This window comes from Dendropsophus ebraccatus, chromosome 1 (assembly GCF_027789765.1).
Source record: "Dendropsophus ebraccatus isolate aDenEbr1 chromosome 1, aDenEbr1.pat, whole genome shotgun sequence".
NCBI lineage: Eukaryota > Metazoa > Chordata > Amphibia > Anura > Hylidae > Dendropsophus > Dendropsophus ebraccatus.
The window spans coordinates 77,029,961-77,057,294 of NC_091454.1; the positions used below are offsets into that span (position 1 = coordinate 77,029,961).

The window sequence follows — 27,334 nt, forward strand, 5'->3', positions numbered from 1 at the left end:
TGAATGCGGGTGTTTTGCAACCAAGCATGTGGCTTTTTTGTAAGGTTCATTCAAATGAATGGGACCACTATGGAAACGTCAGTATAAAAAAATCTGGTTCAGAAAGTGGTTTAGAATTGGATCTTGGTGTAAAAATAAAAAACTTGAAATATTACCACTTACAGTAATGTCAGAATTTGTGAGTTAGGAGTCTAGATGAAAGTCGTGCCATGTATACCTTAGGCTTTACAAATACACTTCAATCTGTATAAGGCACACCACAATGATTTTCTGTCTGAAGAGGTTTTTCTGTTTGCAGTGTAGATCTATGACTTGTTGTGTTGTGGGCCGTTCAGATAATGCACAGTTTACCTTCTGTGTAACATTTAACTCTTCCATCGATTTTGGCTTGTCCTTCCCAGGCTGTTTGCCTGTGTCTGCCTTGCACTGCATCTCAGTGATTTATTGATAACCTGAGATACTGTACAATATTTTATCTAGTGTAAGGGAAATGGTATTGTCTAGTGAGTGACCTTGTAGATCATAGCAAAGCTAATGAAAACTTTAGGGTTTTGGCCAAGTAAATACATCTTTATTACTTATTACTAGTTGAAGCCATATGCAATAACATACAACTGTCACCAATGTATAAATAGTTGTAATCTTGTCTGCAGGAGTAATTGTGAACTATAGTTGTATTTTGCTGATTTTTACTTTCTGCACGTGGGTTGGAGAATGAGGTGCTGTACTTTATGTACACTTAATACTGCACACTTAATATTTTGGTTCTTTAGTGGGCCTACCTCCATGATCTTAAGTCCGATGCACATATCTTTGATTGATATGTCAATAGAACCTTACTGACCTGAACCATTGCCTTAGGGTCCTATTACACTGAGCGATTTTTAACGATGAGTCCTGAAGTCCTGGACTGGGTACACTATAAGGGCCTAAAGAGATGGGTCGATGTAATGTATTCCATATGCCTGGTTAATCCCTCCCTTCTCCCTTGGATATCTCTTAAAGATTGCTGCGCTCTCTCCACTCTCCCCTTCCCTCTGTCACATACGCTATGCGTTTGGGATCGGTGGGTTTCGAAACATGGCTTGTCCAAGGTTCCTGGGCGGATTGCCCCAATTCTTTACAAACGTCTTTCCGGCCACGATGGCAGACGAGTACATTCTTAGTATGGGATAGCTCTGCTTGTCCCAGGATGCAAGATTGTATGACTGGCAATGCTGTTTCTCCTCTGGTCTTTTTTCAGGCCCAGTCGGTGGGTCATGGGTTGTCCTGGCTGGAATGTGGGCAACTGGTTTCATTTGTGCTGGCTCTTTTCCCACGGGGCACCTATACCTCCACACTCACTGATTTCGATAATTTGGTGGTCTCTTCTTTTGCAATCTTACACAGTGTCTCAGTTCTCTATCAGATCCTGGTGAGCTCTGCTAACCCTGACTGGGCTTCCTTCTTTGATAGGTGGGAATGCGATCTTAATATTTCTTTTGACACAGTCTCTCCAAAAAATTTGTGAACTTTTCCATGGTATCTCCATGGCTGCGAAAGAAAAGAATTTAAAAATCCTCTCCCGATGGTATTATTGCTCAGTAACTTTGCATACCCTGGATCTCCGATCGTTGTTGGCGATACCTGACGGAGGCAGGTGACGTGCTCCACATCTTGTGGGCTTTCCCCGGGAATTAACGATTTTTGCGACAAGGTCGTAGGTATTTACACTGCATATTCTGGAAAGACTGTTGCCAATACTCCCCAGCTGACTTTACTGTCGAAACTACCGGGCTCTATTGCCACAACTAAAAAGGGGATTCTGCTGCATTTTTTGATGGCTGCTCCCATTGTCATCCCCCGTCATTGGAAAACGCCTGCTATACCTACCATTGCGGAGTGGCTGGGTGAACTCAAGGAACTTGGCAGAATGGAGGAGTTATGGTCCTTTTACACGGAACGATTTATCGTTCGAATTTGCACGATAACTATCGAATTCGAACGATAATCGCACGTGTAACTGCAGCGAATGATCAAGCAGATCGTTCGGTGTAAGCGGTCTTACAACGATTTCACCTATGTGTGAGATTTAAGCGATCGCAAAACGATTTTTCCTTATAATGTATCGTTCCGTCTAAACGCTGATCGTTATAAAAAAAAAAACATTGTTCATTCAAAAACGTTAATCGTGCGATCGGGCGAATTATCGCTCCGTGTAAAAGTACCATAAGTTGCTGAGGCCCATGATTGTTCTGATAAATTTGAAAAGGTGTGGTTCCCCTGGCGCCTGTTCCTTCATTCAGATGAATTCATTGATCTCACTCGTTAGTTCATGATTCCCCGAAGCCTTGGGCTTTCTGGGCTTTTATACTGGGTTGGTTGTGATGTCTGTTCCCCCTCCTCCTTCCCTCTTCCTTTCCTTCCCATTTCCTTTCCCTTTCTTTCGTACTCCCCTCCCTTATCTTTGGCGTGGGCAGTTGCCCATAATTTCTGCTTCTTTTTCTTGTGATCCTTCCTTTTCTCTTTACCTGCATATATATAGTAGCTAATCTTCATGCTATATTTTGTCAATTTGAGCATTTTAGTTCTCTGATAGTAATTTCTTCTACTTCATCTCCTCTGTTTTATAAAAGAAAATACCTGACGCCATGTGACTTGCAGGTCGCTTTTTGTCGCATTTTATCTGCTATGTAATTTCTGTTTTTCTATGGTTGTCAATAAAATCAGATTACACATAAATCAACGACATACGAATGATTTTCTGATTGTTGCCTGCAATTACACAGAACAATTATCGTTTAAATTTGAACGATATAGCAAGGAGCGCGCTTCATAGCAGGTGGGGGCTGCAGCGTGTCATTAACGGTGAGGTGCCGGCTGCTGATTGCAGCCGGCACCTCACCGTTAATGACACGCTGCAGCGTGACATTAACTCCTTATATGGCCGCGGCGTTTAAGTGTAAGTGACAGGGGGAGTCCCCTGTCACTTACTGATCGGGACCCCCGCAGTAAAACGGACCGCCAGAGGTCTCTCACTTGCCTCCGTGTGGTCCGATCGGCGCTCTGGTCACTGAGCCTGCACAGGCAGGCTCAATGAGCAGAGTGCTGATAACACTGATCAATGCTATGCCTACGGCATAGCAGTGATTTAAAAATGAAAGTAATCAATGTACAAGTCCCCCAAATGGGACTTAAAATGTATATAAAAAAGTTAATATCACTAACACACTACCCCAAAACCCCCCTCCCCCAATAAAAGTTTAAATCACCCCCCTTTCCCATTATATACATATAATGTATAACATATAATATACCGTAGCGTCATTGCAAACGGCTTAGACGAAAAGAGGGAAGAACGTGCGCGGATTACTGATTTTGTTTAAAAAAAAAATAATATATATATATATATATATATATATATATATATATATATATATATATATATATATATATATATATATATATATATATTTATGAAATTTAAAATTTTTTTGCAATTAATTAATAAGATGGGCCTATAGTGACGCTTATAACAGTTTTATTTTTTCGCCTACGGGGCTATGTAAGGTGTCATTTTTTCCGCCATGAACTCTAGTTTTTATTCATACTACATTTGTGAAGATCGCACGTTTTGATCACTTATTAATTTTTTACCGATTTTGTATAATATATATATATATATATATATATATATATATATATATATATATATATATAAACACATTAGAGAATCTGTGTAAACCTGCATGTGTGTGTGTTCAGGCTGACCTATAGAGTAATAGTATCACGTCGCTTTTACCTTATAGTGCATTACGTAGACACAGGAACCCCCCAAACATTACCATATTGCATTCTTTTTTACGATTTCACCTATTTATATCTTCATAAATAATATATTTGGGATTCTGTCATACATTTTATGGTAAAACGAAAGACGCCATTACAAAGTACAACTATTCCTGTAACAAACAAGCCATTACATGGCCTTGTAGATAGAAAACTGAAAGTGCTAGAGCTCTTAGAAGGGTAGGAGGGAAAAACGAAAGCGCAAAGATCAAAATTTGCGCGGTCCACTGGGTCATTTTGGGCCTGGTCCTCAAAGGGTTAATGCCACAGCATGCAAAAACATTTTTTGACAATTGTATGTTTACAACTTTGGGAAAGTCTTTTAGGGACTTTTAGACCAGGAAGTCTGAAGATGTACTAAATTCTTCACGGTGGCTTATGCTATTTGACAAATGTAAGAAATATTGTTACGTACCTGCTACCCCCAATGTTGGATTTTGGAAAATTGTTGCAGAAACAGTCAAAATGCAGTCAAGATTTAACACGCAAACGCAGACTAAACACTTAAAAATCTTATAACTCAAATCACTTTCTCCTCATGGCCATATTTCTCTAAAATGCACACTTAAAATAAGAAAATGTATCAAAACTGCACACAATGTGATCTGACCCTAACCCACTTATGAACCTAATTAGTTGATATGAAAACACTTCAGCACCAGCAGCCTAACCAATGAGCTGCAGTGATGAGACTCCACCCCTTCTACCTGCAAAGCCAGAGGATTAATGGAAAATGTAGTCAGTATTGGGCAATCATTTCAGTGTGGGAAAAACCATTACAAAAGACATGCACATTCTCTCGTACAATAGCCTATCCTATGTTCTTCAAGTGCTTCTTGTCTGTTATTTAAGGGAGAAGTACAGCAACATTTTTTATTATATTGTATTGCCCCCAGAAAGTTACAACTTACCAATATACTTTTATTGGTTTCGTTCACACTGAGCAAGAATGTCGGAATTCCGCGGCGGAACTCCAGCCATGCTTAGTGTGCTGCTTTGACCGAATGAGAGGGCGCGCGTGTGTCTGTTTCCTCGCCTCTCTGCTCAAAGAAATTACATGTCACTACTCTGAGCATAGAGCGGCGGCAGCGGAGGAGCGTGCGCCCTCTCATTCGCTCAAAGTAGCACACCAAGCACGGCGGGATTCCGCGGAGGACAGTTTCTCCGCAGAATTCTGACGTTCTTGCTCAGTGTGAACAGGGCCATTACGGGAAATGCACGTAACATGCTTTTTTCCCTGCACTTACTACTGCATCAAGGCTTCACTTACTGGATAAAATGGTGATGTCACAAGCTGACTACCAGAGCTGTGTGGCCTGTGGCCAGGGCCGGATTAAGGTTGGTGGAGGCCCCAGGCGACAAACCCCCCCCCCCCCCCCCGCCAAAAAAAAAATAATTTATATAATAAACTATGCCACGATCTATACAGATGGCAGCTTGCTGTAGGCGACTTAGCACCTACCCAGGGGCGGTCTTGCCATTTATGGGGCCCCAAGCAAAGTCATGTCTGGGGCCCCCCCATGCCCCCCCTCCTCGACATGTGCTGCCCCCCCCAGTAGTCCTCTTATAACCCTCCTACCACCATACAGAGATTACATATCACCTCAAAACTGCTCTGAACAAAACAGGAAGATATTACCAATGATGCCATAAGATAATACTGCCACACCATGACCCCTATCACTACAGACCCTATAAGAGTGCAGTTACATCCAGTGACTTACAGGAGGCGTCTTCTCTGATCAGCGTCTTTTACTTTTTTTCTTTCTCTCTCCATCCAGCCTGGGCCACCTTGAAGTCTTCTCCCGGCTGGTAATCTTCCCTCCAGAATCTGTCAGAGAAATATTTTAGGCTCCAACACATACAGTAGTTAGGTCCCCTCTATGTCTATATAGTAGTTACGCCCCTCTGTGCCCCCACAGATTAAAGGTGTCCCTGTGCTGCCACTTAATAATTAGGTATGTTCTGTGCCCCAGTATAGTAGTGAGGCATATAGGCACTTCTGTGCAGTCCCAATGTAATTAAGACCGCTTTGTGCTGCCCCCAGTTATATAGACCCCTTGTGCGCTGCCGACAGTAGTAAATACCACTTGTGTGCTGCCCCCAGTAGTATATACCTCTTGTGTGCTGTCCCCAGTGGTATATAGACCCCCCTGTGTGCTCCCGCAGTTATATATAGACGTGTGATCCCCCAGTTATACATAGCCCCCCTGTGTGCTCCCCCAGTATACTATATAGACCCCCTGTGTGCTTCTCCCAGTCGTATATACCCCGTGTGCTCTCCCCAGTTGTATATACCCCCGTGTGCTGCCCCCAGTTGTATATACCCCGTGTGCTGCCCCCAGTTTTATATACCCCCTGTGTGCTCCCCCACTTGTATATAGCCTCCCTGTGAGCTCCCCCACTTGTATATAGCCCCCCTGTGTGCTCCCCCTTATATAGCCTCCCTGTGAGCTCCCCCCGTTTATATAGCCCCCGTGCACTCCTCCACTTATATAGAGCCCCCCTGTGTGCTCTCCCGTTTATATAGACCCCCACTGTGCGCTCTCCCGTTTATATAGACCCCCACTGTGCGCTCCCCCCGTTTATATAGCCCCCTGTGCGCTCCCCCCGTTTATATAGCCCCCCTGTGCGCTCCCCCCATTTATATAGCCCCCCTGTGCGCTCCCCCCGTTTTATATAGGCCCCCAATATATAAAACACACAAAAAAACAAAAAAAAAACACTTTTACTCACCTGGGTCCGGCGTCTCCTCTTCTCGTCTCTTCCCCCTTGTGGCTGGAAGTGTTTCCCCTGCGGTCACATAAGGCCGCTCTCCCGTTGTCATGGCACCGGCGCTCCAGCGACGCCTCGAGCGCCGGCACCAGAGACACAGAGCAGCCTCTTGTGACCGCAGGGAAAACACTTCCTGCGGCCACAAGAGTAACTGACAGGGAGGGAGCCAATTGCTCCTGCCCTGTCAGTGCCGCTGCTGCCTGTAACTATGTGCGCTCGTTACGAGCGCACATAGTTAGCCGCAGCGGTCTTGGGCACCAGAGCGGGGCCCCCCTGGATGTCGGGGGCCCCACGCAATTGCGTGGTATGCGTGGTGCCCAAGACCGCTACTGCACCTACCCCTCCTTGCTCCTGGCTGTATTGTTTAGCATCCTCCTCCGTTGCACACGGGATGGTCACTAGAGGCTGCAGTGCAGTGCAGTGGAAGATGACAGACCCTAGAGACAGGAGCGGGGAGGGCTAAGTATCAGAGTGTATTCCCACGTTGTGGTCGTGTTAATAAGGCAATGTGAGAACACAGCACTTTCTGTGCGCTGTTGCCCACTGTTTTAGGGTCCTATTACATAGCCTGATATCCTGGGTAAGCAGCACCGATCTACAAGGGTTCTTGCTGGTGGGGGCCCCCAAGTGGTGGAGGCCCGTGCCCCTGGTGCCCCTCCCTTTAATCCGGCACTGCCTGTGGCTGCTGGAGAGGATGATGGCAGGGGATGCTCAGTGTCCCTCCAGTGCTCTTCAGCAGCCACAGCCCGCACAGCTCTGGGAGTTGGGTCGTGACATCACCATGTTACCGTGACATCACCAGGAAGTGAAGCCTTGATGCAGTAGTAAGTGCAGGGGAAAAAAGCACTTTAGGCTTTTCCCATAATAATTGGTTATTGGTTATTTGTATAACTTTTGGGGGGCAATACAATAATTTAATAAAAAATTTTCGATGGGACTTTAACATGATGGAAACAAATGTTATTGCTGTATCTATGTAGGATCAAGGATCCCCCTAACTCTGCAAAGAATGGTAATAGGAATGTTTTGGATATTCAGATATCCTGTATGCTAGAAGTTACTAAAATGACTTTTTTTTTTTTTTTTGTAACATTATAGGTTGCAAAGATCCTGGAAAGGATGTGTGAGTATGTTATGTATGCATATGGATTACTGTACTGGTTCTGGATGGATTCCATTTGTTCCATATCCATTCTGTATATGTTTGATACACCTTCCAAGGATAGTTTTATATCTTATGTACACACTTTTCACAGCAAATACAAATTTTCATGTGGTCAGAATTTTTATTGACTTCAAAAGAGAGAAACTCTGGCTATGAAAACATCAGGATACATTAACTCATAAACTAACTTTATGGTTACTTTTCTATATGGAATGCAAATGTGCTTTTGTGCACAAGCCCTAAATCTGATAAAATGTTGAGTTTCTGTTATGATTGTACCTGATAAACCCTTGGTTTCGAGCTCTGGCTGCTAGCTACGGCCATTGGGGTAAAATTTACGTACTTGCTAGTTGTTCTCATGTCTGCATTTCACTAGTGTGAACATGGGTGGATTCTGTCCTGACCTAATAGATCACATTCTGGTTAACACCCTGCATTTTCTGGAGTGCATTCTACCACACCTTAACAGTTAAAGGGGCTATCCAGTGCTACAAAACCATGGCCACTTTCCCCCTACTGTTGTCTCCAGTTTGGGTGGGGTTTTGAAACTCCAGTTCCATTGAAGTAAATGGAGCTTAATTGCAAACCACACCTGCTTATTGTCTGGTGACTCTATACAGGTATCTCTCCTGGTTTAACCATAGCTTGCTAACCACCTGCCATTGTGTATTTTTGTCCTTGTCTCATATTTGTCTCTGCCCTGTGCCACCTGTATTATAGGGGACGCCTCTTGAGTTGTCCCATGTCGCCTAGAACACATTGAGCCAAGTAGGCAGGGACAGTGGGTGTGGGACAGTGTCAGGACTACACTTGACTATGCGGTACCTGTGTGTACTCTGATCCATCCTGACAGTTTCACTACAAATGCTTTTTCTTATTTCTTCAGTCACGGTCAAATTTGCAGCTGGTTGCTACTTTTAATATGTTAGGTAACCATTTTTCTGATATATTGAGGTCAGAACTGCAATAGTCAGACTTTAACGTATCTGTGTGCTTTTCAATCAGTTTTTTGGTGGTGGCATCTTGGGGGAGACTTATTAAGCGGGCATCATAAGGATATTGTTATAAAAATTGTTCCTGGTATCCATTGTTCACTGAGATTTGTTTTTAGAAATCTGCCGTTGTACCCACACTCTCCTTCATTCCTTCAATGGTCTTGCCATTCTGGAAACCAGTGATGGTGCCAGATGTATCTAAATCATTACTGTACTAGATTTCACCTTGAGTAAAAGTAATTTGTTACAAGCCTTATCTGATCTATAGGTCGGATGACTCCACATCTCAAGAGGAAAAGCACAGGTAAATGGTCTAATGTCTCATAGATTTCCAGTTCTAGTTTTGTATATTGTAAGGTTGTATACCTGCTTTTAATTATTCCTGTAGTGCAGATGTGTGTAAATAATTTACCTCTTAACGTTGGGGAGACATTTTGAAACTGATGAAGGAAGTGGTGAGTAGTTGCCAGTAGTAACCAATCAGATTAAAAAGAAATCTGGCGTTATTTTCATGCTTCCTGAACTAGGCATCATTGGAATGTTCAATGGAGGCTTCTCCTCACCCCATTAGTCTTGATTGATAGATCTCTCCATGTTTGGGTATAGGGAAAGATCTGTCAGTCAAGGTCAGCAGGGCAGGCAGAAGCCAGGGACTACCCTCAAGTCCAGTTGTTAGGCATCATGAACATGATGACATATTCCCATTGAAGAGGACATCCAGGCTTATACAAAACAGCTACTTTCTTGCAAAAACAGCACCACAGCTCTTGTGGTATTACAACTCAGCACTATTCACGTCAATTGAACGAAGAGGTAAAACCACACCGAAACTGAGGACAAGTGGTACTGTTTCTGAAAGCAGATAAGCCTGGATAAGCCCTTTAAGATCAAATTTTGTGTCCCCATTCAAAATGAAATAAGCAATCTGATTAGTTATTATGGTCAACAAGGTAGTTTTTTTGTGTGTTTATGCTGGATTTACACACAGCATTTTTAGGTAAATACAGGAATGGGACAAAGACAGAAAAAGGTGTACATTTTTTTTATTTTTTTTATTATAGTTTTTCTATGTTTAGGTTTCACTTCTGATTTTGGCTAAAAAATACTGTCTGAACCTAGGCTTAAAGTGTCCCTGTCACTTGCAAAACGTTTGATGTGTCAAAGAGACGGGCTACCAGATTTTGGGATGGATGTTTAGTCCCCAGGATCTCTAGAACAAGCCGTGTGAAGCATTTAGCTGAGTGCTTCTTTCCCGGCTTGCTGCGATTTCCATGGTCTTACAATGTAGCGAGACAGAAAAGGCAGCGAGCTCACCGGGATCACTCTAAAAATCAGAACTCTATTGATTAAAACATCTGACATGCTTATGCAACATGTCAAACAATTTTGCTATACCACTTTTTGGAATTGTATTATGTTTGATTTAAAAATTCATTATAAAAGGGGTTGTGGTAGGCCAGGATTCACTTTGTAAATAAGGGCAGCCTGGTTTAAAAAAAAAAAGTCTCTACTGATATCCACTTCCTTGTCCTATCTTGACACACAGAAAATGCCCGCTCTGCCAGTCACAGGCCATATTGGTGAACCACCTCATTTCTAGCAATTTTCTCTTGTATTGATGCTTGGCCAGGAGGTAGAAATCAGCAGGGTCTGAGGGACTGAGATTTAGAAAAGCAATGGTGGTGGATTAGTAACGTAAATCCATATTTTATTTTAATTTTCTTACCCAATCTTCTCCTTTTTTAATGATCCTGCTGGACAACCTTTGTAAAGCTTTAATGTCATTTGTGATAACTTTTGACGTCATCAGAAAAATAGGATCCAAAAGTACCTGGTTATAAACAATCCAAATGGCATATAGCCAGATGAAAAATCACAAAAATCTTGGCCGTACTATAAACTTTTGAAGACTTTCTTAAACTGTCTGGATGTTTGTTAGGAATGCATAAACAGGGTGAATAGCTAGGGAAGACACCACAGTGAGCCCTAGTGCGAGGTCCCCCAGCTGTCCCTACCTACTTGCCCATCCAGCCCTATGTGGTCGGTGACAACTGGTCCACGTTCTCTTCACGCTAAAGTGCACACTGTGACAAGAAAAAACAACACTGAATGGTTGTAGAGAAATGGGTCAGAAAGTGGGTAAATATAGTACCAAATCAACAGACAGGAGGTAAGAAAATCCAAAATATATTTTGAATGGTTTGCACGCTTGTGTGCTGATCGCTGACTGATACATGGGGAGATATCTGCCTGATTTGGCAGATAATATCTGTGTAATAAGGCCTTAATGTGACAGAGTAGAACTTGTTTGACAGTCGGGGAGAGCAGTGCACTGCGCCACACTACCCTCTGCTGATCCTGAGATACAGCCGTGATGGTATCAGTAACTTTTACATGTCTCATAATGATGTCAAAAGTTGCTACACATGACAGTAATGCTTTAATGTTTATTCTGGTAATATATATGTTTTATGTATTTAGTGTTTTTACTGTATTTTCTTTGAGGAATTATGGAGGAGTATATGTTGGTCTTCCAACAGACACAACTACGAGTAGCGACACAAAGGGAGCAGAAGGTATTTCTTTATTTTTTACTTGTAATTAAAATACACGCAAATGTATAATCTATGTATTTGTCCTATTGAACCTGCACCACCTCGTATGGGCGTGCAATAACCACGGTCCAAATACGTGTAAATTATATTTAATTTCCCAGAATCACGTATAAAATCTAACTTTTATTAGATATGCATTAAAAGTAAAAAATGTATTAAAACAAGTGTTCTACACATATGAAATTGGCACTTCACAACAGATCTAGGGTGTTGACCCTCTGATAGACTGGTATACTTAGGGATAAATTAGCCCAGATGTATAAAGATAAAACCAGACTTCAGAAAAAAATTGCGATAAACAGGTATCTCTGTCTCAAACCAAGTCCCTGCGCGTTTCACCCAGATATGTCCCTGGGATCATCAGGAGACCTTCACAAAACACAATGGTTACTGTTTAGAGATTATATAGAATTGTTGTGTTTAAATAAATAGAAAAATCAGATAAATATAGAAAAGGGTAGGAGACAAGTGGGGATATATATAGTGTGTATACTCTGTGCGTCGGGTGTTCACCCTGAAGCGATCAGAATACAGGAGAAGGACCTGTCAGCGTCCTCCTCCTGTATTCTCTCCCATAGGCTGCCGGCACTTCATACCAGCAGCCTATGGGAGGCCGGGCCGTGATCATGTGCCCCTCCGGCAGGCGTGACGATGTGACGTCATCACGTCTGCCGGAAGTCCCGTCCCTGCGGCTCGCAAGATGGAGCCCGAAGAGGAGGAGGATGAGCTGCTGTCTGCACAGCGCGGATTAGGTGAGTAAGATGTTTGTTTTTTTTAGGGGCACCTCTGGGGGCGTTATTAGTATATGGGGGCATTATTAGTATATGGGGGGCACCTCTGGGGGCATTATTAGTGTATGGGGGCACCTCTGGGGGCATTATTAGGGTATGGGGGCACCTCTGGGGGCATTATTAGCGTATGGGGGCACCTCTGGGGGCATTATTAGTATATGGGGGCACCTCTGGGGGTATTAGTATATGGGGGCACCTCTGGGGGTATTAGTATATGGGGGCACCTCTGGGGGCATTAGTGTATGGGGGCACCTCTGGGGGCATTATTAGTGTATGGGGGCACCTCTGGGGGCATTATTAGTGTATGGGGGCACCTCTGGGGGCATTATTAGTGTATGGGGGCACCTCTGGGGGCCTTATTAGTGTATGGGGGCACCTCTGGGGGCATTATTAGTGTATGGGGGCACCTCTGGGGGCATTATTAGTGTATGGGGGCACCTCTGGGGGCATTATTAGTGTATGGGGGCACCTCTGGGGGCATTATTAGTTCATGGGGGCACCTCTGGGGGCATTATTAGTTCATGGGGGCACCTCTGGGGGCATTATTAGTTCATGGGGGCACCTCTGGGGGCATTATTAGTGTATGGGGGCACCTCTGGGGGCATTATTAGTGTATGGGGGCATTATTAGTATATGGGGGCACCTCTGGGGGCATTATTAGTATATGGGGGCACCTCTGGGGGCATTATTAGTATATGGGGGCACCTCTGGGGGCATTATTAGTATATGGGGGCACCTCTGGGGGCATTATTAGTATATGGGGGCACCTCTGGGGGCATTATTAGTAGATGGGGGCACCTCTGGGGGCATTATTAGTATATGGGGGCACCTCTGGGGGCATTATTAGTATATGGGGGCACCTCTGGGGGCATTATTAGTATATGGGGGCACCTCTGGGGGCATTATTAGTATATGGGGGCACCTCTGGGGGCAGTATTAGTATATGGGGGCACCTCTGGGGGCATTATTAGTATATGGGGGCACCTCTGGGGGCATTATTAGTATATGGGGGCACCTCTGGGGGCATTATTAGTATATGGGGGCACCTCTGGGGGCATTATTAGTATATGGGGGCACCTCTGGGGGCATTATTAGTGCATGGGGGCACCTCTGGGGGCATTATTAGTGCATGGGGGCACCTCTGGGGGCATTATTAGTGCATGGGGGCACCTCTGGGGGCATTATTAGTGCATGGGGGCCACCTCTAGGGGCATTATTAGCTCATGCGGGCACAGCTGGGAATCCTACATACAGGGGGCACAGCAGGGGATCCTACCTACAGGGGGGATCCCACACAGCGCAGTTACTATGGGAGCCTACAGGGGGGAGAAAGGAAAGGAAGTTGCTAGAAATGTGCGGAGCCTAAATTGTTTGTCTCGCAGGTTCTAAGGGGATGAAACGTATCTGGAAGGAATCATCATGAAGGTCTGGGCCGGATGGAGAGGAAAAGGGAAAGTGACGCCTCAGATCAAAGAAGACATCACCGGTGAGTCACTGTATGACACTTTTCTTATTTTGTAGAACATCATTTAGTAGGGGCGCCCCGAGGTGACAGCTACTACATTATCTGTATTTAGAGATATCACTGTGTTATCTGTGCTGTTACATAGGACTGCAGGTGAAATCTACTACATTATCTGTACTCAGAGATACCACTGTGTTATGTGGTGTTACATAGGACTGCAGGTGATATCAGGTGATTTCTCCAGGTTGCAGAAGTTCAAACTTCATCGTGCCCTGGTGTGCTGGTGTCTGTATGTCTGTTTACATGTGTGCTGGTGTCTGTATGTCTGTATACATGTGTGCTGATGTCTGTATACATGTGTGCTGGTGTCTGTATGTCTGTATACATGTGTGCTGGTGTCTGTGTGTGAGATCAATTCTAGAGAACTGGCTCATATATCCCATTTTCCCCAGTGGCTTAAAATGTAACCTCTGTTATACAGTTATAAAATTGTAGAACCTAAATGTGAACAAGGTGCAATTTAAATAGACACTTACTTGTATAGCTGTCTCTTGTGCTCTGTATGCAGTGCATTATATTCACCCTTGCAACGTACAATTTATAGCGTGTCTACAAGCCCAGCGGGGCTCATTATGATGGAGACTAAAACTTATACAAGAGTGGGGTAGGGGTTCCCCTGTATTCAGAATGCTGTTGAGTGCTAGGCAATGCCCCATCTGGGATTATTGAATTTCGAGGGTCTATGCAGAGCAGGATAAAGACACCTCTGCTGCACAAACAGGATCTCCTAGAAAGCGTTCTCACCGCCATGTATTCGCTATCACTGTCTTGGGTGAGCTAAACTAGTCTGCCTGGGGGTGGGTAGGATTTGTATATGCTCACTAACATGAAACAGCCTCATTATATTAGCCTTATCAACATATTCTATGTTAGTGAGCTTACCGGGGGGGGGGGGGGGATGCTGATATTGGTGAACATATACAAATCAAACAGCCCCCCCAGACCCTCGAAATTCAATAACCCCAAACGGGGCATTGCCTAGTACTCAACAGCATTCTGAATACAGGGGAACCCCTACCCCACTCTTGTATAAGTTTTAGTCTCCATCATAATGAGCCCCGCTGGGCTTGTAGACACGCTATAAATTGTACGTTGCAGGGGTGAATATAATGCACTGCATACAGAGCACAAGAGGCAGCTATACAAGTAAGTGTCTGTTTGAATTGCACCTTGTTCACATTTAATTTCTACAATTTTATAACTGTATAACAGAGGTTACATTTTAAGCCACTGGGGAAAAAGGGGTATATGAGCCAGTTCTCTAGAATTGATCTGAACCAAATTATACCTCCCAGCAAGGCGTGGGGCGAACACACAATTGTTTTTTTTATTAATGTGGGGGGCCCAGACACTTTGGTTGTATGGGGCCCCGAAATTCCTGATGGCGGCCCTGGCTGCAGTATTACACATCAGAAACTGTATGTATGACCAATAGGGATAGCAATAACCCTCAGACAGTCCTTTGGGGTTCAGGTTAGATACCAGTATCCTATGATGTCACAAGCCACATGTAAATATGATAACATGCATAACCTCTATGATAATCTATGGCAACCATGCATATACTAGCTATGTCTGCCGAGTACTAGAGGAAAATCCAATCCTGGAAGATGATAAAAGTCTCATACAGCAGGTACAATCACAGAAACTGGCAAGTGCATGAAGCATATATACTGACAGTGTTTGCCAAGACAGCCATCATGATAGAAAGTCACAGTGCAAGTATGGTGCACTCATCCCCACAGGGATTACTCACTACCCCCAACGTGCCCAGGATGGTGATTCTGGTTGGGGCACGTTGGGGGTAGTGAGTAATCCCTGTGGGGATGAGTGCACCATACTTGCACTGTGACTTTCTATCATGATGGCTGTCTTGGCAAACACTGTCAGTATATATGCTTCATGCACTTGCCAGTTTCTGTGATTGTACCTGCTGTATCACTGCTGTATGAGACTTTTATCATCTTCCAGGATTGGATTTTCCTCTAGTACTCGGCAGACATAGCTAGTATATGCATGGTTGCCATAGATTATCATAGAGGTTATGCATGTTATCATATTTACATGTGGCTTGTGACATCATAGGATACTGGTATCTAACCTGAACCCCAAAGGACTGTCTCTGAGGGTTATTGCTATCCCTATTGGTCATACATACAGTTTCTGATGTGTAATACTGCAGCCATAAAAGTGTACTCCTGATTGTATTGTGTGTGGTTTGTCTGTGTCTTGGGGTTATCCTGACCTGTTGCTCCAAGTGCTTATCGGAGGCCGGGCCAGGGTGAACACCCGACGCGCACACACAGAGTATACACACTATATATATCCCCACTTGTCTCCTACCCTTTTCTATATTTATCTGATTTTTCTATTTATTTAAACACAACAATTCTATATAATCTCTAAACAGTAACCACTGTGTTTTGTGAAGGTCTCCTGATGATCCCCCATATCTGGGTGAAACGTGTAGAGACTTGGTTTGAGACAGAGATACCTGTTTATCGCAATTTTTTTCTGAAGTCTGGTTTTATCTTATACATCTGGGCTAATTTATCCCTAAGTATACCAGTCTATCAGAGGGTCAACACCCTAGATCTGTTAAGTGCTGATTTCATATGTGTAGAACACTTGTTTTAATACATTTTTTACTTTTAATGCATACCTATTGAACCTGCCCCTTAATGTGATTGCCCCTTGCATGGCAGCACTACAATTGTCAAGGGACTGTGATCTGTATATCAGTGTATAAATTATCCTGTCAAGCTGTCTTCAAGTGATTCTCTATTGGAGCAACTGTCGGCAAAATGTAATTATCAAGTATTGCAAAATGCCCCCATATAATGTAAGTGACCTAAAATATTATATATATTATATATAATTTGTATTTTGTATACCGCAAAGAAAACTTATAAGGCAGTGCAATCCATTCTTTTATCATGTACGCCAATATTAAATGGATCTTGCTGTATGGCATACATCAGCATCCATTTTTTTTTTTTAGATTTTTTTTTTTTAAACAGTATAAAACATATTCAAAGTTAGAGTTAGGCTGGGTACAAACTGTGTTTGTGTGGGTTAAATATATTTTTTTTGTTTTATAATATTAAAGGGGTTATCCAGCGCTACAAAAACATGGCCACTTTTCCCCCTACTGTTGTCTCCAGTTCAGGTGTGGTTTGCAATTAAGCTCCATTTACTTCAATAGAACTGAGTTTCAAAACCCCACCCAAACTGGAGACAGCAGTAGGGGGAAAGTGGCCATGCTTTTGTAGCGCTGGATAACCCCCTTTAAGGTTGAGGATTATCTGTATACAGTATGTATCTTTTTAGGGAGGGGTCCTAGACTCGATAGGGGGCACTTCTCCTATACCAACCTCTTCTAAAATGAGTGGACCTAGGACTATGGTTATTTTTGACCCCTTTATGTGCAACCAGGACACACATTTTAGGAAGTGGTATAGTCTTTCCAGTCTCAGTACTTTCTGCTGCCACCTCTGCCCGTGACAGGAATTATACAGAGCAGGAGAGGTTTTCTATGGGGATTTACTTCTGCTCTGGACAGTTCCTGTCACGGACAGAGGTGGCAACAGAGCACTGTCAAACTGGAAAGAATACACCCGTTCCCACTGAAGGTTTAGGGCACAGGTAGGGTGGTAGACAGAGATAAAGGAGCAGAAGTAGGCTATTTTAGTAGTATATTAACACATAATGCATGCATGTCAATGGTCAAGCTGCTTTCTGAGATGATTACAGTTAAACCAGGATAAATCCAGTCCAGCTCAATCTTTCATCCAACCCTGTAGAGTAATTACTTTGAAAGTCCATCCTTTCTCTTAAAGCTCGTGGTATAGAAAGCTCTACCACAAGAAGAAAAGACTTAGTGTTACAGCAGGTAGGTAGAGCAGGCCGGTGCTGCAGAATCAATAAATTGGACAAGCAATATTTCAAGTTTAATGGAAATTAAAACTAGGCTAAAGTTCTATTTCCATTACAAGTCAAGTCAGAACATTAGTATAATAGAAAATCCTAATTTCATTAGTTTTTATTTTAAATGCCCTGTATCCTGATATTGAATGTTCATCCATATAATGATCAGAGTGCTAATTCCTTAGGGATGGTGATAAAACTGCTATGGCATCAATTAATTAATCATATCTTTGATCATATGTGCAGGATCATGCATAACAAATGTCTCCTAAATGATTACAGACCCCATGCAATTGAACGCACTGAACACAAGGCCTGGATCCTCTCTACCAGAGAATGTCTGCTAGCACAATCCTTGATTTAAGAACTCTTAACACTAAGTACGGGTAACTGTAAGTCCACAGTTCTGATGTGACATCTTAAGGATATTGCATCCCCTAGAAGACACTGTGGTCACATCTCAGCTGCCGCTCCATTGGTGTATTATGTAATTTTATGATAAACTCTTGAGAGCCTGAAAAAATACATTTGTGTAATTATGATTTTTTTTTCTGAGCTACTCAATAGTTAGACTTTAGATGAATAAACCAATTGGGCTGTTACGCAAAATGATAGACTTGTGGAAATGATGCAGTGATAGGTACCTGTATATAAGGAATATATTTTTCATATTAAAGGATTTATCCAGTTTTATGTAAATAATCTCTGTAGAATGAACATTTGGAAACCTTCTTACTGTATATACCTCTTTAAATTTCTTGTCATTTTTCAAGATCTGTTTCCTGTCCTTGAATGAAAACTTTGTTTACATCCAGAGCGTAAAAACAACCCATACAGACCTCATGGTCCTCACAGTGGTGGTAACAATCGTATCCAGTCTGTGAGTTACATAACCTTGACTGCGCTGATATGTTGTAGCAAACATTACAAGGATTGCTGAATTTTTCATTAGCAGTGACAGAAACCTCACTGTATATCTTTCTTTGTGTTACAATAAGAAATTATGGTTGGTGTCTGAATGGTTTTAGCTGCCATAGGTGGACTAAGCATAGTAAATGATTTAATATCGTAGGCTTAATGTGTAAGTCAATGGTGTTGAACACTAGAGGATAGGGACCTGTTTATGTTACTGGGGATATTTAATGTAACTAACCCTATTGGTTAATATAAGTTCTACCCATTCTCTTAACCAGATTTTTTTTTTTATGCAGAATGCAAAACTGTTAACTATGAATTTTATACATTGTCAATTAATAAAATTATTTTTCTGTATTTTTGTCATTTGTGTGGGTTTAATAGGCTCTCTACAGGAAAACCATAATGTAACCATTATGAAAAGTCATAATGTAAACACATACACTAATTTCTCGCTTTTTCCTTTCTCATCTGTGTGAATAACATAAATAAAACTTTAAAAACATGGTGTATGAAATGGCCCTTAAAGGGGGTTATCCAGCGCTACAAAAACATGGCCACTTTCCCCCCCTCTTGTCTCCAGTTCAGGTGCGGTTTGCAATTAAGCTCCATTTACTTTAATGGAACAGAGTTTGAAACCCCACCCAATGTGAAGACAAGAGAGGGGGAAAAAGTGGTCATGTTTTTGTAGCACTGGATAACCCTTTTAAGTTCCCTTTACATTTTCAGACACCCCCCTTCCAGTCTTATTAGTTCCTACTGTGCTCTTCCGCCTTCATAGAGTAGTCAGGTTCTCTCTGTGCCCCAATGTAGTAAGGCCCCCATCTGTGCATTCATATAGTAGGTCCTCTCTGTGTCCTCATATAGTATAAGGCCCTTCTGTGCTTCCAAATGGTAGTCGGGCCCCGCCTGTATACATAGACTAGATACACCCTCAGTAGGTGGTTCCTCATGTAACTTCCGCCCCCCCTTCCCTTTGTAGGTAGTCACCCTAGTAATTAACCCTCCCAATAAATGGTATCCTCCATGTAGTTGGCCCACATTTTGTTTTGTAGATCCCTGCATCTTGATTGTTAGCACCCACCAGGAAATAGCATCCCCCATGTTTGTAATCCCTCCCTGTAGGTAATTAATAAAACTCCCCCCATAATATGTAAAAAAACAAAAATCAACCAAACACACAAGCACCAAGTCCACCGGTGCTTCTTTCTCTCTGCTCTGTGCAAGCAATGCTCAAGTCACATCATTTGAACATCAATGATTGGGGGAGAGCGCAGCTGGATGCTACAAGACTTGAAGACTGACTCGCAGGAAGACAGACAATGCAATGCATTGAACTATAAGCGATCATTAGCAACATGTAGTTAAAGGGCTAGGCGCAACACCCAGCAGACTAGTGGGCCCAAGGAGCGGTTATGTGTTTTTTTTTTTTTTTTTTAATCTTCTCCTTCCTATGTGCAAGATAGTGTTTTAAGGCACTGTTTACTATTGAGTAACACAATGAGAACCAGTTAAGTCATTGCTCCAGCAGCCTTGGTTGGGCGACACCACTTCCTATGACATAGTTTTCTGTTCGCTGACATCCTAGGACATCGGTTCTCTTCCCGGGTTGACTGGTTTGGCTTCTTCCTTCTCTGACCTGTAGATTCTGGTAAGGATATATAATTACATATGCTATATAACTATTTATTTTGTTCCTAGAAACTCACTGCATTTTATTCTTTATTTATGCTTTACTCTTATGGTGAGTTTACACAGGCAGATTTATCTGACAGCTTTTGGAAGCCAAAGCCAGGAATGGATTTGAAAAGTCAAGAAATCTCAGTCTTTATGACCCGTTCCCTGTTCATGGTCTGTTCCTGGCTTTGGCTTTTGGCTGTGTAAATGCACTATAAGTCGATATATACCTGGGATTACTTTGTGTGTGTGTATATGCAGTACAATTCTGCAGACCATATATCCATATTTGGTCCACCAGTCTGGATGTTGGAGTACCAACATAATGACATCAGTCATGCACTATTTTTGTGCACAGACAAGTCAAAAGTTTAGATCAGTTAGATATATTTGGGAGAAGTGTGCATCAGCATGCATCACTCTACAGCTCGCCACTCAATCTAGCCTATTAGACTGCTATTAGAAGGCTGTCTGTCTTATTAGTTAGACTAACCACCGAGATGCAGAGTGAAGCAAGCTGCCGCACACTTCTCCTGACTATAGTTAACCATTAGAGGGCGTCATTCAAATGACCATAACGCTTTATAATATATCATTACAGGTACACCCCTTAATGTAAAAACAAAAGAACAGATAAAGGCATAATTTTCCTGTAAAATATCACAATCCTGATTTATTGTCGCAGGGAGCATACAAATACTTTATGGAGTGCGCTTCAATTCTACTTTAAAATTAAGGCAGTAACTTATTAATTGTTTAATTCCAGTAAACATCCAGAAATGTGTTGTGTGCTTAAAGCATTAGGAGTCCACATGCAAGTCTTTGGCCACCAGCATTGCAGTCACTGGATGCATAGAGGATCTATTCTTGAGGAAAGTGCTGACTGTTTGATCCCGAGCTTTGTCAAAGTTATATAGGTCCCTAAAAAAAAAATATACAAAGTAAAGTTGTTAGAAAGAAAGGATTTATATAAAGTAGTCGAATAGAGGGAAATAGAAACTGATTTTTTTCTTGATTGACCTATTTTGTAAATAATGTAAAAAAACATATGTCCTGGAAAAATAGTGGCTTAATCATACTGAAATCACTTATGTCTATTACTGGAATCCTTTCCTATCTTTGTTAAAAGGTGGGCACCCACTCTAAGGCTATGTTCACACAACATCCAAAAAAGAATAAAGGTGTCCTCTTTTTGATGTAAAAGAGTGTTATTGCATCATTTTAATTGACTCCAATAAATTGCATTGAAGTCTATAGAATAACGGATGTCTTTTTCACATAGTGTATTGAGTGATGTCCGCCTCAAGTCTTTTTTTACATGATGTATTGCATAATTGATGTCTTTTGAGGCGGACATCACTTAATACACGGTGGGAAAAAGACATCCGTTATTCCATAGACTTCAATGCAATTTATTGTAGTCAATTAAAATGATGCAATAACGAACGTCTTTTTTTTTTTTTTTTTTTACATCAAAAAGAGGACGCCTTTCCTTTTTTTGGACGTTGTGTGAACATGGCCTAAGGGTCCTTTTACACATACAGATAAATCGCTTAAGCGGCAGTTTAGCAAACATAAAGCAAAGATTTTTTTTCCCCCTCTTCTTTTAAAGAATAGGTGTTTAGACGAAAAGATAAATCGCTACAAAAAGTCACGATGAGTGTTTACACCGAAAGACTTGAGAATGATTGCTGATGATTTTGATGTATCTTTTGAGGTTTCTTTATGGGGTTTTTTTTCCCACCTTTGTCTTTTAGGTCATAAGTAGAGATGAGCAAATTTATAGTAAAAACAAAGCAAATCGCTTCCTTAGCTCTGCTTATTTTTTATTTTTTTTAAATTGGAAAAGGATGTGTGTTTAAAATTATTTACATGGTGCATTTTTTTAAACTTTATTTCTTTCCAATTACATTTTAGTACCCATAGGGGTCTTAAATATGGAATTGTTTGTACTGTACACTGAGATAGTAATGTGCTTCTATATACTTTCACTTTGTCACCCTCCCACGAGTGCATTGCAGAATTTTGTGGTTGGACAGGACCAGCACATGGGATTTAATCTGTTAAATGTTGATGTCGTTATTGACTGTAGCACCTAGGGGGTTAAAATGAGAGCTTCTGTATGGAGCTCCATATTTCCTAGAGCACATCTATTGTATGTTGCGCCATAAGGTTGCACTAGAGGTAGCTTTTAAAGGTATCTACATATTGGATTTGGGGCTTTGTAGCAGAATACCTAAGCCCCAACTACTATAAAAATACTAGAAAAGAAAATTTGTAGAACCGTTTGAATCTGAGAATAAAAATTAAATTGTGTTAAAGGCTGCCATTTACTTTGATGCTGATAACACAAAAGCAGGAGAATAAGCAAAGAAAGTAGATATTTTTGTCTCTAGATAAGACTTTCCCCAGATCAAAAATTTATTGCATTAAATCCTTTTGTAACTGTAACTTACCGGTACAAGGGACGAGTAAACTTCATCCGGCCCTGCTCTGTTGCCATTTTTAAAGCCAAAGGAATAACGTCTTCCCACTTGGCACGGATACAGAGTCGTAACCACCTAAATCAGGGGGCAAAACCCATCAAGTTAGATGGCTAGGTTTAACGCTGTATTCCAACAGGGAAAAATAAAACCATGTGTAATTATGTAACTCTGGCTAGCATTTATAAGATATATGTAAGATGTTTTACACCAGTCTTGCCTTAAAATATTAAGAAAACTGAAGGGGAAATCTATGTAGTGTGTATGTTCACACACTGAAGTGGTGCTGCAGGAAGTGACCGACTGGAATCATGACGTATTGTTTGCATTATTATTACTCCTTACTGAATTAACGTGTGAAAAAATGGAACACTGCCAGGAAACATGAACACTAGCTAGCAGCAGAGCTAGGATTTATATCAGGTTAGATGTAATGTTTTAATAAAGCAGTTGCCATCCTAGTCAAGGTATCCCTACTGCCAATTGCTGGTACTGAAGCTGCTACATCAACTGCTATATTAGAAGGAAAAAGGTGTATTCCCATCCCATAGGAAATAACAAGCAGGTAGGGGGAAGGTCCAACTTCTGGGATTATCCACCAATCATGAGAAGAGAATGGAACGTATCGTGTGTTGAAGAATATCCTTTTAACACAACTGATACTAATTGTAGGTCTTGACCTTACGTACCTAAATAGAATTTCAGAGTTCTTGACATCATTGAAATTGTATACCTCCTGCATACGCTTCACATGAGACACAGGCAATGGATCCTGCAGAGAATAAAAATAAAGTCAGGGTCCATATGCTATACATGTATTATATTTGATAACAAATGAAATAAGTAATCTACAATATAATTATGTGTAATCTAATTATTGCTAATTACAACTTATATAAATTAAAAAAAAAAACACATTACCCTGACTTAAAGTGAGACAACATAGAGCATACCTAGCTTCTGATGTTCTGCATCACTATAAACTGCTTGACTGAATGTGGACCAGATCTGAGACTGGAAAGTCTTTCCAAATATCTAATTAAAAATAGCTCCTAGTTTAAAGAAAATTTCTACTTTCCTACTGATCTTGCAGCTGGGAATGCGGACTGATGTCTCATTGTGTCATAGCCCCAAATCAGTCAGAAGTTCTCTTCTGACTATAATATGTCTTGGATCAGTGACAGAAACATATCTCAAGAAAGGAGAAAAAGCTATGCCAAAAATAGGGGGTGGCACATCCACGGGTAATTAAATAATAAGAATGAAATAATGGACTATGGTCCAAAATATAAGTAATCTAGAAATCTTTATTGATGTACAAAAAGGCAGGTGCAAGACATACAGATAAAATCATTTAAAATACACAAAACACAAACATGGAACTGTGCAAAATAAGCACAGACCCAACAGGTACACAGACATCTGCAAGTATAGAGACCCCTTAAATGGCTCATGTGATGTTACAAGCTATAGTGCAAAAACCTACCAGAAGATGTATATAAGTATATATGTAAGCCTGTAATCAGTAAGTACAAGACAAGAAGTAGCAGAGAATAAATGTGGCCAAATAAGGCCCAAATGACAAGAATAGATATCACCATAGAGGGGAGTCCATGTCGTCGTGGTTGAGATGGAACGCGTGGGGCTCTTTGGATCCCGACATGGACTCCCCTCTATGGTGATATCTATTCTTGTCATTTGGGCCGCATGAGAATCTGTGACTGACGTGGAGGAGGCTACAAAGGAACTGTTGCACCAACTTTTACCCGACATGTCTGATCGCTATTATGACCTTGACAGGGCCCACCGCGCCCTTATGGCCCCCAGAGCAGATGGCCTCCCCAGGGATATTGTGAAACCACATTACTATTCCACCAAAGAGAAACTGTTGCGGTCAGCGCGTGATGCACCTCAACTGCAATTGCGAGACGCACCTATACAAATATATGCAGATCTAGCTCCGCGCACTATCCAGAGCAGACGCAACCTCAAGCCGCTTTTACATATTCTTCAAAAAAGGGACATTTGTTATCGCTGAGCCTTTCCATTCCACCTGGTGTTCCTGTACAAGAACCACACGCACAGAAGAAGTGGTGCTGGAATCCCTTGTTTTGTTGTCCAGAGAACCCCCTGCATTCGTCTGGAGACCCGGCTCCGAACACAGATCCTGAAAGGAGAAGATGCCTTCCCATCTTACCACTATGGAAGAGAGTAGCTAGAGCCCCACCCCCTCCATGATTTCAAAACGGACTTATAGTCCTGAACATGGTTTGAATGGGTTCCAGTTTATATGGCAATGATGGTTAGGTTACATATTTGCTTTTTCCTGATTCCTCCTCCCCCCCCCCTTTCTCTCCACAGTATTTCATATGTAGGATATTATACGTGGGGCTGCTTCATGTAGGGCTGTGGTGAGCTGGAGTGGAATAGTCCTTGTGCTCCCCATGACTTCTAGAGGGGTTGCCCCAGACTGGCACTGGGGGAACTCTGTCTCTGAGTCCTTATGAGGGGCCTGGGCCCCAAGGTCTGCAGGGACCTGTAAGACTGCGGATGTGTGGTGGTTGTTTTGTCTTGTGCGGTCCTCGTGTTTTGTCTTGTCCTTTGTTCTGGTTTGGAATGATTCTTGCCCTCGCCCCTCCCCCTCGTGTGATAACCTAAACATTGTCTTAGCCAGTCAAGATGGCAGATAAATCGGTATTTCGGGTGGTGACACATGTACAGGGACTTAAGTCCTGTTAAGAGGAAAAAGGTTTTTAATATATTTAACTCTATGCAAGCTGATGTCATATGTTTACAAGAATTGCACTTCTCAAAAGACTGCTCCTAAATTCATACATAAACGATTTCTCTTCTTTTTTCTCTCTTTAGCAGACGAAAAGAAGAGGAGTGGGCATATTTTTCTCTAAGAAGGTCGATTTTGTTTCATCGGGCACGTATTGCAACTCAGATGGTCGATACTTGCTGGTCACGGGCACTCTTCAAGGTTCTTCGGTCTCCTTTCTATCCTACTACACACCTAATACGGGTCAGGTAAAATAAAATTTCAGGACGTTTCAGACTCTTGCCCCTCATTTTGTGGGCCGGCTCATACTTGCTGGGGACTCTAACTTGGCATTGGATTTCACTCTGGACAAAAAAGCAGGGGAAGCCCCCAAACGTAGAGCCCAAACTTTTACGACTTGATTGATGCTTGGCGGTCAGCTAATCCCTCTATTAGAGACTATACATATTTTTCAGTAGCCCGAATAGCTCACATCCTCCTCTCAACTTTCTTTTAACTTTGCCTCCTTCAAAATAATCCCCACCCCATAGTCTGACCATGATCCAGTATTGGTGACTTTAGAGTCCTTCTGGACTTCTCCAACCAGGTAGCCATGGTGACCTAATGAATCCCTTCTAACCAATCCCATCTTAAGTGAAGAAATATTGACTGAGCTGAAAGCCTTCTTCCAGATTAAATTGGCTTCAGACACCTCTTCATTTATAAACTGGGAGGCGCATAAAGCAAACTGATCAGCATAGCCTCAAAAATGAAGAGGGAAAGGGGGAGGCAGCGCTGAAAAAAAACAAACAGGCTAATGTTCTTTCTGGATTAGAGGCTGCTAGGACAGAGTTGAATTTAAGGTTAACTACGGTAGCGGAATGCAGTCTTAGATGGATGCAGTACAGTTTCTTTAGCCAGAGTGACAAACCTGGGACTCCTTTTAGCTTGGAGGTAAACTCCTAGATCCAAGATGTCTTTAATCCTGACTCTGAGATTAGCGGATGGCTCCACCTCCCAACATCCTGATCGAGTCTTAGACGCGTTCCACATGTTTTACAACTCACTATATACTAATAATCAGACCTTTAATAAACGAAAAGCAGACGATTTATTCGGGGATATCCACCTGCCTTCTTTATCCACCACTAGAGATGAGCGAACCTGGAGCATGCTCGAGTCGATCCAAACCCGAACTTTTGGCATTTGATTAGCGGTGGCTGCTGAAGTTGGATAAAGCCCTAAGGCTATGTGGAAAACATGGATATAGTCATTGGCTGTATCCATGTTTTCCAGACAACCTTAGAGCTTTATCCAAGTTCAGCAGCCCCAGCTAATCAAATACCGAACATTCGGGTTCGGATCGACTCTTAACCCGAACCCGGTTCGCTCATCTCTATCCACCACACATAGGGATCTTATGGACAAGCCAATTTCTCTGGTAGAAGTGCTCTCTGCCATCAAAGTCCTTAAAAGAGGATCAGCCCTGGGCCCCGATGGTTTTTCAAGTTTGTATTATAAGACATTTGCTGATGTACTAGCCCCTCACTTAGTGGATTTGTTTAATTCATTGCGGGATGGGGGTCTTCCCTGCCCAGAAACGCTGAAAGCGTACATTTCCGAGATTCCAAAGCCGGATAGGGACCATGCTTATTGTGAGAATATCCGTCCTATCTCGCTTATTAATGTTGATTTAAAGATCCTGATCAAAATTCTGGCTCTCCACATGGATTTCTTCTTGGAATCTTATATCCATGCCGATCAGGTCGGCTTCATCCCCAACAGACAGGCTTCAGCCAAAACAAGGTGGGTATTGGACCTAATTTCTCTACTTCAGTCCCAATAGGCCCCCTCTACCTCTAAACAAGCTTTGTGTC

General features: G+C 42.2%; 2 protein-coding genes across 2 annotated transcripts in view; one reads left to right on the forward strand and one right to left on the reverse strand.

Moving 5' to 3' along the window:
* C1H12orf75 (chromosome 1 C12orf75 homolog) overlaps positions 1-18,893 on the forward strand; it is a 39,486-nt gene extending 20,593 nt beyond the window's left edge. Inside the window, exons 2-5 of the mRNA XM_069973768.1 lie at positions 7,702-7,726; positions 9,032-9,067; positions 11,269-11,339; positions 17,904-18,893. Of these exons, the coding sequence (XP_069829869.1) occupies positions 7,702-7,726; positions 9,032-9,067; positions 11,269-11,339; positions 17,904-17,968 (197 nt within the window). The 3' untranslated portion in view covers positions 17,969-18,893. The remainder of the gene's footprint in view (positions 1-7,701; positions 7,727-9,031; positions 9,068-11,268; positions 11,340-17,903) is intronic.
* A 1,965-nt stretch (positions 18,894-20,858) lies between these two features.
* The window catches only part of LTA4H (leukotriene A4 hydrolase), a 44,969-nt gene continuing 38,493 nt past the window's right edge, over positions 20,859-27,334 (reverse strand). The window contains exons 17-19 of the mRNA XM_069973778.1: positions 23,386-23,468; positions 22,670-22,774; positions 20,859-21,134 (exon numbers count right to left, since the gene is read on the reverse strand). Coding sequence (XP_069829879.1) covers positions 21,014-21,134; positions 22,670-22,774; positions 23,386-23,468 — 309 coding nt within the window. The 3' untranslated portion in view covers positions 20,859-21,013. The remainder of the gene's footprint in view (positions 21,135-22,669; positions 22,775-23,385; positions 23,469-27,334) is intronic.